Source organism: Pygoscelis adeliae, unplaced genomic scaffold (genome assembly GCF_000699105.1).
Source record: "Pygoscelis adeliae isolate BGI_AS28 unplaced genomic scaffold, ASM69910v1 Scaffold101, whole genome shotgun sequence".
Taxonomy (NCBI): domain Eukaryota; kingdom Metazoa; phylum Chordata; class Aves; order Sphenisciformes; family Spheniscidae; genus Pygoscelis; species Pygoscelis adeliae.
In genome coordinates, this window is record NW_008824238.1 from 7,746,140 (window position 1) to 7,757,668 (window position 11,529).

The window sequence follows — 11,529 nt, forward strand, 5'->3', positions numbered from 1 at the left end:
CCTACATGTATGTCTTACGTCTTACCCCTCCTACTTGTTTCTGCTGCAATAATCTCATGCTTGCATATCCTCTTAACTATCCCAAACAAGCCACCACCACCTCCCTTCCTGGGGATTACTCTCATAACAAAAGAAATTCACCTTCCTTTCACAGGGCTTGAGTGCAGTCACCACAGTCTGGGTCACTCTTGCTGACAATCTTCATCAAGCTTGTAAGAATATCATATTTTGAGACTCTGAGTCCCCTATTAATTTTTTTTATAAAGTGATCAATGGATGAAAGGAAAAACAAATGGCATGACTGCATGAAGCCATGCATTCTCACAAAACCAGTTTGAAAAATTTATCTTTAAAGACATACTAGTTACAAATGCTGACATACATTGGTTTACAAATGAGGCAAGAGAAATGAGCAAAAGCTCAGGTTGCCGTCATACCTAATAGCACTAAATAGCAGACAGTTAGTAGGATAATTAAAAACAACAAAAGTTAGTTCCGATTTGTTTTGCATTGATTAATCAACCTAGCTAACTTTTCTGTGGCTGCTGAAGACTAAACTGCAAATCAATCCTCCAATTAATAGACTCAGCTGGTTCTGCCCAACAGTAAGGGAACGGACTGAAAGATTTATCTTTGCAGATTCTCCGTCCAAACCTCTATTCCTTTCTGTCTCCATTCCAGTGACAGCTAAGATGAAGTTAACCTTATCAACTTAATCTTTCATAGGAAAGCAGGGCATTCTGTGGCAAGATATCCCTTAGGAAGTGCTTTTTCCATTAGATTTCAGGTGTTATTCTGTTCAAAAACCTGAGCAGAAATTGAAATAAGGCTGAGTGTCCTGACTGCAGATTAGCGCAATCTATGATTATGTTTGTATGAGGAGGAAAAAAACGTTTTTCAGAGCTATTCTATGAACTCCTTTTTATTGTATTTTAAATCTAGTCAGTGGTGCTTGGAGAGATCAGAGAAGCATTTCTGATAGTTTAAAAACAGGGGAGAAATTCTATAACTCTTTTTATTTTTACTCTATATTATTTGAATCCTGTGGATGCATTTGTAGTATTAAATTAAATATTTCAAAGACCATTCTTTGGCATAGAGGCCAAATGGCAACGAACAGCCCATGTCTATGCTATTAAGCTATTTTACATCCAAAATAGTGTGCTAACATACAAACTGTCTACTAAGAATGAATCCTGGCCCAAGGCGGCTCCCAAAACGTGCCTAGGAATTATTCTGGCGTGCTAATTGGACATGACAAAAAACATGTTAGGGGCTCTTCTAACAGATTTGAAGTGTAAATGATTGAGTTCAAATGCCCAGAAACACTCTCTGAAAGTGTTTAATCTTCTTTTACAGACAAAACCTCTACTCTTAAATTCAAGATTTTGGTGTTTGGAGGTTTTTTTTTTTTTTTTTTTTTATGAGCAGCAAATATTTATATAACTTACCATCAGAGTCTGACACTGCTGGCTCAGATGTTTGAGATACCATGGAGACATCTTCTGGCCTTTCTGCCAAATTATCTCCTTGCAATCTAAATTGCGGAAAAATGGAACAAAAACATTTGCAATCATATTCCATAGATAAGACATAGAAGAGTGTTATCTCTGACTACATACCCTACTCACAACATTGGCTTAGTTAAAAGGGTAGCTTTGCTGAAAAGCCAACATCCATGGTTCAATCATATCATCCCCGATTGTCTAGTAACCAAAACTAGCCTCTAAGAAACAGTCAACTGAATCATAGCTTATGTATTTTTGTAAGACATTTTAACAACAGTAGGGTTTTGGTGGTATCGTGCATATGAAATGGCAAGCTTCCTTCACTACACTCAAAAATATTTTAATTGAACAGGACTGTAATGGGTGTCCATGTCAAGGTGTTGGCAGTGGGGGCGCTGCAGGGGTGGCCTTGGTGAGGAGAGGCCGGGGCTTCCCTGTGCTGGACACAGGTGGTTCCATCCAGCTCCAGAAGACCCATGGCAGGACACAGCTGAGCCCCTCAGCCAAAATGGTGGTGCCTTGGAGAAAACATAGTTAAGGAAGAGCAAACAATGCCACACAGGCAGAAGAGCAGAAGAACAGAAAGAGTGGGAAACAGCAGAGGGAACGCCAAGGTCAGAGGAGGAGGTGCTCCACACTCCGGAGCGGATGGCAAGGAGCATGCCAGAGCCGATATCCACTGCAGCCCATGGAGGACCCACAATGGAGCAGATTTTTTTTCCTGAAGGGCTGCAGCCCACGGGGAGAGCCCACGCCAAAGCAGGTGAAAAGTGTGAGGAGGAAGGAGGGGCAGAGAGGAGCCATTATGGACTGACCACAACCCCCCATTCCCCGTCCCCCCTGCACTGCTCAGGGGGTGAGGAGTCTGGAGTGAAGGAGTGAAGTTGGGCCTGGGAAAGGGGGGAGGAAAGGTGTGCTTTTAAAGTTTGCCTTTTTGTTTCACATTACCTAAATCTATTTTAATTGGCAATAAATTAAAACTAATTTTCCACAAGTCAAGTCTGTTTTGCCCATGACAGTAACTGGTAAGCAATTTCCCCATGTTTATCTCGACCCACAAGCTTTTTCATCCTATTTTCTCCCCTCGTCCTGCTGAGGGCAGTGAGTAAGCAAGCGGCTGGGTGGGGGGTTGGCCCTTAGCCAAGGTTAACCTACCACAGGGAAATACATGCAAGACTATTTCCTCCTCCTTTGTTACTTTTTAAAAGAAAAATACAGTAATTATAGCAGGCTTCGTCTTCAGGCTTTCCCCCTGCATCAGCTGACTGCCATGCCTTGACAGCAATTTACAAAAATAGTCCTTGTATCTGTTCTTTTAAATGAGCATTCCAAGAGTCTCACCATCCTTCTTCAGGCTCCTACGAATCCTGAGTACAGATTCTGCTCTGAAGAAATGGTTTGTAGCTCTTAACACAATATAACTTCATTTACATAAAGGTTATCTTACCCTGAATTTATTCAGACACGAAAAGAATAAGAAAAATGCAATTCAATTTTGCAAAGCCTAGGAATCATAAAAATGCATCGAAGTAAAACCTTGGGGAAAGAAATAACTTCTCTCTTAAAAAAAAGTTCCTTTCACTCTGTATTCTCACTCTCTGCAGCTGCTTTACAGTAAACTTTGAACCCCCATATCTGCCCTATCTGAATGTCACATTTTATGACTCTCACGGTTATCTAATATATTTGGATCTTAAGTCATCTACTTGTTGGTACCTTCTCAAAACCATCTCCCCCCCAATTACTTTACCTCCTTTTATTGCCCCTGGGATGGTTTATTTATGATGGAAGGCTCAATGTAAATTCATAATTATTCTTACCTGAGGAGGCAGCTCCACAGAACACAAAACTCCTCAAGGCAACAAAAGTGTAAAACTTAGAAGCCGTAAACTTAATTTTGAAAATTACTTCTATGAATCCTTTATAGCTCTATACCTGGTTTGTAATGCTCTAGTTACCAATTCTTTAAAAACCTAGCTTGTCAAACAGGCTCTTCTAAAGATGACAGTCAAACAGAAGCAAATAACTTTGTACCATTATCATATGATACTCAAATAGGGAGAAAACAAATTGCAAATGAAATAACCATGTGAAAAAGGAAGATCTCAAAAATCACATCATTTTCCTTTGCATTAAAATTGACCTGTCCTCCTTCATTACATACATATGCATGTTTACTGCAAGCACGTATTCAAGCTTATAAGGACATGCATGGAATTGCAGGAACCAGAAGTGATGTACTCTTCTCTGCAGCCATGTTCATCGTTTTTTTGTGTTTAATTAAAAGGAAAATTACTCCAACCTTCTCTGCTTATATTGCAGTCAGTCATAAAAAAATTATCTCTAGAACTAGGAGCTGCTTTTTTTATCCCATCAGGATTTTCAAGCTTTTATGATACATTCCCATTCTGAGACTTTATAAATCCAAACCAGACATGAACAACTGAAATTATTCTCATTTTATTCTAGAAATTACACATATTTAAGTGGCCCACTGCCTCATGAAAAACATGCAAAAAAAAAAAATCTTTTCAGTGTATCTAGTCAGAAAAGCCATTTCATATGATTTCCCTTTTTAGGAGGAAATGGCTGGGTGAACTGGGTGGGTGGATGGGTGGGAGGATGGGTGAATAAGATATCTGATGACATATCTGAACTTCATTTTCACATCCAATTTTCATCTTACGTATTTCTTACATGTGGATTCGTATTGGAATAGATTCACATGTGACTCAAGCAACAAAAGAAGTCACAAACAGTACTGCTTGCCAAAAGAATTCTGTTACTTGGACTATTTTGATTTCTTCTTCAATAGTAATACTATTCATAAGACACCTCCACAGTAAAATGAAAACACTTAAAAATTCTTAAGCAATAGATTTAGAAAGAAGCATACATCTAAGAGAGTGAAGCATTCTGAAGCATTCAGAAGCACTCATTATATAATCAGAGATGTATTTTCTAATCTGTCCCTGTTTATGCTACTTTCTTCCCTGGTTCATTCTTGCTGAATGTCTTCCAAAAGTGTGTTGCATCATGCTACAAGCATCATTAATGTTGGAAGGTCTAAGCTATGAGATCTACTTATCTGGTCCCTGGTACTACAAAAGCATTTTCATCTCCAACTCTTTTTCTTGCAGACTAGTTGTACACAGAAGCGTAAACTCCAAGGTAGACTTGATTCTTTATTGCCAGATACCAGATAGAAATTCCTTTAGCAAAAAAAGGTAAAATGACGACCAAAATGTTGCATTGGAACTTTTCATCCACTGTTTTGGAGAAGGTGATTATAAAAAGAACAATGTATATGAGAGTCACATCCTTGTTTGCAAAGCAATCTAATAAGAGTCAAGCTTTTCCAAACTGGTGGCTAGCTTTGAAAATCTTGGCTGTTATTTTCAGTGTGTACTCTTAAAAAAAAAAACCCCAAAAACCAAGTTACCTAAAAATTACTATCTTACTAATACTTTACGGACTATTTCAGTTATTAACTGAAACATTATTTCACCTATTAATTATTTTAACGGGAGTCTAAACTTGATACCTGATGGTCAACATTTTTTTCTATATACATTCTGTTTATAGTGTGATCTTTTGCTTAGAGGCCATTGTTTGTTACATTCAACCAGTTGCATGTTGGAGCTTCAAGAGCTACAAAGGCAAACAGCCTTCAGGCAAATATTTCAATTTCCTTTGACCCAAAAATGCATTCTGTAGGACTTGTTCCAAGAAAACTGCCAAAGACATTCAGAGTAAGTTCTACAGGATGGGTGCAGCAGCATTATACCAGGTCTATCACTACAAACAAGCTTGTGGGTGTGTGAAACACAGTCATACTGCCAGTATGATTTAGAAAATATGATACTATGAGAGTATGCAAAAAAAGGACAAAACGATTTCATCTACATTCCTTGAATGAGTCACAGAGGAAGGAAACAGCAAATAGGAATAATAGAGTCAAGATTGAAATTATAGATTTTTTTTTTCTTCCACTACTTTGAAAAGGACTTTTCACACTCCTGAACAATCTATAAGCACACACATTATTATCTAAGAAATGGCAGTGACTAAAGTCAGCAAAAAGAAAACATGTTGATTCCTTTGCTGAATGCAAGCATTTAGGATGTTTTTCTTTCTTAAAAGACGATTGTTGGAGAACAGGGCATGCCATCAAGATGAGGATATTACAATTTGATATTTCAATAGAAATCACCTAATTTTACCAGATGAAAAAATACTAAGATGAAGCTATTATTTGAATCCCAGTTGCTAAACTGAAATGAAAATGAGGTTAACTTCGTGATTGACGTTACATAGCCTCTCACCAATGAGGCTGTGTGAAATAACCTACATAAAACCCCATTCTGATTAATATGACAACCTCTTTTTGAACATCATCAATATTTCCGTAGCAATTTTGAGTGCCCAACACCACCTCAGAACACATTGTTCTGTGGTATCACAATTATCAACAGTCTTACTGAAACACTTGTAAATCCCTATGATTACAGAGGTTGAAAACAACTCACTGCCTCACCGATTTAATCCTGCGGGCAGTGCAAGAAGCAATACCCTAAAGAAGTATCAGATACTAGTTCCTACTCCAGTTCCATTTGTTGCAAAAAAAAGTGAAATAAAGCAGACTAATGGCCATAAATGTTTCAACTTATTTCCCTTTTCAAGATGACAGAATGTTCCAGGGGAATTTTACAGGGATTAAATATGCAGCATGTAAGTATCCGTAACATAAATTTAGTGACAGGGACATTGTACACCATGCAAGTGGGCTAAGGATTCAGTGCAGATCTGCATTTCCTACCTGGTAGATGAGTTCTGTTGAGTGGCTGTTCGGTGGAGTCCAGCTGGAAGAGACTGATCAAGTGCTACAAAGTCTCAAGCTTCTCTTGTGCCTGACCTTTCAGAAAGACCCATTCTAGCACTCAAAGAAAAATTCCTGAGCTTTTCTGATGGCACAACTTAATGAGGAAATGCCTCATGGACTAACTTTATTTCCCTTCATAGCAACCTCCTCATCCTCCCACCCCGTTTTCAAAGATACAATAACATCCCTGTGGCAATCCAATCATTACTATCAGAAGAAAACACTGAATGCATCTGCATCTTTCTTCTAGCATTACTTAGCAGCTGCAAATAAATTGGCACAGTATAAGCAGTCATTTTGCAAGATCAGCTTTGCTTTGAGCTTGAACAGTCATCCAGCATATCATTTGTTTCTAGATTGTACTGTCTGTTTGAATCAGATTACAGAGTCAGTGTCTTCCATGTATTTGCATAAAGCAGAGAGTATTCTGTTAGTACTCAAGAAGGAATGAATTAGTAGTATGAATGAATACATGCTGTAAGGCTTTTTTAAAGTCAACAATGAGGTTTCCATAGCAGCAACATATTCCCCATTAGATGACATTGAAAAACTAAGAGCTTTTCCCTTTTGGTTTCTGAAATTTACCAGTAAGTCCTTTTGATACTATGACACATGCTACTTAATTATGCCAAAAATATTACAGTTGGAGCTATCTACATAATTTTATCTAATTACAGCTATATAGAAGTAGATACAAGAAAGGACCCTTCCATAAGGAAGGTCTATTCTCTGCAATATGCAAATCTTTGAAATGATATCTACTTTTTCTAACACAGTTCACTAAGACCTATTTCTTAGTGATCTTTTCTTCTAATCAAACTGATATTACTTAAGCAGACTGTGTGGTGAAACTTGTCACTACTACCTGAAAGCTAGTTCTTCCCAAAACTTGACATATCTGACAAGAAAATAAATGTTGACAGTATCCAAAGTCCAGTTGAGTTTATTGCTCTTCTTATTGTAATCAGCTATATGGCATGTCATTACACTTCCCCATTCTTTTTGTGTGACAGAACTAGTGGTCTTCTTTTCAAATCTCTCTGATACCCATCAATATCCAATTTACCTGAGCTATTAAGAGGACAGCTTCTTGACATTATGGCAATTGCTGCTTTATAGAGATGTTAGAAGAAGCTGAAAAGAAAGAGACAAGATGATCCTACAAAACAATTCCTTATATGAATCCAAAATCCATCTAACAGCATCCTAAAATGACTAATTATAATGGGCACCTAATAAAGTGTGGGTATAGGGGGGATGGAAGGAAAGAGTAATGCTAGAGGAGCTGTGATTTCTCCACTTGTACTACCCCTAAAACAATGCAGTAGCCCTCATACAGCTGCAGAGTTTCTAGACAATAGGACACTGGAATTAAACTATATCTTGGGGAAAAAAAAAAAAACAGGGAACAGCTGAGGAAGCTGAATTAAAATCGGTTTTTTTCCTCCATGATTTAAAATTGGCATGCATTTTCAGATTTGAAATTTGTGGAAACATTTACACTTGAGCAAAAGGGATTTTTAAGAGGTATAACAAAGTCCTGCTTTGAGGGCAACTATGGGTATGTCTATACTTGAGTGTGTACATGACTGCATGTACAGATGCAGGACAAATTCCTACCTAAGAACTCCTCCGGTGCACTAAACATAGACATACATTGTCCTCTATGTCAACACTGTTGTCCTATGATATTCTTAAAATTAGTAGTAAATGAAATTAAAGTAAACCCCATGTTATAGCAGAATACTACAACAACAACAACAACAAAGTTCACTGGTGAACACCATTCTCACAAAATTAATGGGTTAGAAGAAAAAAAAAACACTTCCAAGGACTATAATTGATTCATAAAAATAATTAAAAACACTTAACCACAAGCATAGGTACTTTCTAACGTCAGGGCCTAAAGTATCCTGAAAGCAAAGAAATGGAAATGTTTCTGAAACCTAGTATTGAGATATATGCTCTTTAGTATTTGTTCTTTGTGTAGACTACTTATTCAAAGTATGTGCATTATAAATTGCCTTGTGCTAGTGTATAGTAGAGGTTGTGCTTTAGGGAACTTTTGTGTCAAATCAAATACGAAACAGGAGAGGAGATTCACCTTCAGAGGAGGGTGATTGTTCACTCACAGACAGAGGAATTGGGATTATATTTAGATTAATACTATTCTGACATAGTCTTCCAGAAATATGTCTCAACTCAAATAACCAAATTCCCATTCTATTCCTCCCAAAAATGAACCAAAATAATTCAAACAGAAAAAGGGACAAACTCTCCTTTAATCCCCAAATAAACAACTACCAGCAAGAGTTATTAATTACTGTGTACGTGGCTGGCCTTCAAATTCTCACACATGTCTATGGCACTTCTTTTTCTTTTTAAACATAGCAAACTAGAGCTGGATAAATTTGCTCAAATTCTAATGTTCCCCAGAGGTGAACAACAACAGAAACTTCAAAATTCCACTTGAGAAGAAATCCTGAAAACCTGTTATTTCAAGACAATACAAATGCTTCTGCTGGCTTTTTAGTAATAAAGAAAAATTCCTCCAGAGGCTCCAAGACAGTAAAGGGCACTCTCTGAGGAGGAAGTGGGAAATTACATGTCTGAGAATTGCAGCTCCAGCCATTCTCTCTGCTCTGCTCTGTGTCAGCTAAATTTTGTTGAATCTGGATAATTTCTGTAAAACATGTTGGTTTCTGTGAATCATTATTTCCTATAGAACACACATTGCATTGGAAAATTCCTGATCTGCTTTGCTGAAGACTCAGATGACTTCTTTTAGATAAACATGGTGAGAAGTTGGGGAAAGTTCAGCAAAGAACCCTTAAATCTTTCAGCAAAAAGAGCAGTAAAGCTGTTTTCATGTTCACCCAAGATCAGTGTACATTTTTAAGGCTACAACCACAAAGAAAACTTCTCAACTCTGAAAAACAGAGGTAGCGTCATGTTTCTATTAGAATCTTAATTAAGGAGATTTTGGCTTGTTGAATCACTGATTTTGCTTATATTATTTCAAAGTAGGTTAACTATGCTCTTGAAAATATCCTAACAAATACTTCAGTGTTTTACAGTTAGTTTCTTCATTAAGTCGTTATTAATTTGGATCAAAAACTGTAATATACATTTTGTAAGATTAATGAATATCATGAACTTATTAACAAAAGAAACTTATTAAAAATATAACATGATGATGTTTCTTTGGCAACCAAAGGGAATTTCAATCAGAGATGAGAAGGATAAATTGGACTTATTGGACTTTTTTTTTCCCCCTTTCAAATCATCCGCTTCCTTTCTGTAATTTAAAACATCACATCTATGTCTAACAACTCTCTCTGATATCACTGTAATACTGAATTATAATTTCCCTAGAACAAATACCTAACTCCAGGGAAGTTATAGCAACAGAGATCAGACAACAAAAGTCCCAAAAGCCCCCACATGCTTTTAGGTTACATTGAATGTTTTCTTGCACCTTTCCCTAGCAACCTCAACACCACACCAGTAATAGTACTCCAAGCTTTATAATAATTTGTCCTGACTTACCCATAATATGGTGAGTTTATTTCATTCTTTGTTCTCAAACATACTGATCCAAATTCTGATCTCATGTACCTTGACTTACTGTCTCCACAAGTTCTGCACTCCGTTATACTGGTGCAAAACCCAAAGCTTCTCCAGCACCTAAATATAAAGCCAGGAATTTCTGACCTATATTCCATTTCTTCTACAATGTCTTTTACAAAAATAAAAGTGTTAAAACCATGCCAGCAAAATTCTTAGTGTATTCACAGGTACACAGACAAAAAGATGTCATTTTTCCAGTATAGACTATGCCAGTTAATATAATGGTAAAACTATATTAAATAAATATTATTAAACAATATAAAGGCAAAAGTACTCTTTTGCTGGTAAAACTCTCCATCTGCTTTAGCTACATACTCTAGCTTCCTCATGAAGGTTAGATTTTAAAAGAAGTTTATAAAAATTTCAGATCAATAAACTATAGAAGAAAAATGTCTTAGATCTAGGGGGGGCAAACAACAGAGGATTGTGAATTCAGTGAGTAATGAGAGTGGCTGGCACCTCTCAAGTCTGAAGTAATAATGGGAAAGCTCTGCAGCATGTCACCTTGTTATATTAAAAAATCAGTGTCATAGCTTCTGTTTTCACCATAGACTAAAATACATGAAACATCTGCATTGAAGAGAAATGAAGCATGAGGACTATTGGATTATCCTGCAGAATGTTATTCAGGAAGGCAGATGTTTCCAAAATTAAACTATAGACTACACGAATACATACAGATATTTAACAAGATTTCTGAATAAAATATAGGAATATAAACTTAGTGACATATTCAGCATGCTCGCCAACAGAGATTTATAATTCCTTTAAATCCATTTTAAAGTGGTGCAAAGCTCTCAGGCAGGAGTATGTTGTTACTACCATCAGTTCTATTTATGTGAGATATACAGCATTCGTATTCTTTGAGTTTCACCCTGATCTAAGGTACAGTTAATCTAAAATAACTCCATTTTCACTGATACTATTCGGATCATAGTCTGTTTCTTACTTTTGCACTCACTTTCTTAAGGACACTATTTCTCAGTGCTTGCACACTAAAACACAGCAAATGATTTGAAAATTCATAAAAAACGTAGTTAAAAATGGATTTGGGTTGAAGTCCATTCTCTTTCTGCAAATTAAAAGCATTATTCTCCAGTCACTCTTGAAGATTTTCGTGGAAAGTTTCCATGTCACCAATACATAATTCACAGCCATAATGTTTTCAGCTGGTGAAACTAGAATATCCACTTGCTGAGCAAAACTTACACATTGACACAGCCTGCAAAATAATCTTTTCTGTGTGCTGTTTGCCTTTTCAAAATGTCTGAATGCAGGTCTTTGTGCATTTAAATAAGTACACTCTGCAGCTATTTCTGAGGAGAACCAAAAGTGGAAATATATTTCCCAGAGTAAGGAATCCATAAAGAGACTGAATTATCTAATCCTTTTACAAGATGGGGAATTAAGCCATTCTTATGGCAATCTTTTATCTGCTGCTGGCTTCAAACCATTATCTCACAGGAGAAAAATTACAGTCTTTGTCAGTCTTTTCAGACTTAACACTCT

The 11,529-nt window shown here is 36.8% G+C and overlaps 1 protein-coding gene across 1 annotated transcript in view; it reads right to left on the reverse strand.

Moving 5' to 3' along the window:
* LOC103926239 (chromosome unknown open reading frame, human C8orf34) overlaps positions 1–11,529 on the reverse strand; it is a 168,114-nt gene that overhangs the window by 43,865 nt on the left and 112,720 nt on the right. The window contains exon 9 of the mRNA XM_009335079.1: positions 1,452–1,537. Coding sequence (XP_009333354.1) covers positions 1,452–1,537 — 86 coding nt within the window. The remainder of the gene's footprint in view (positions 1–1,451; positions 1,538–11,529) is intronic.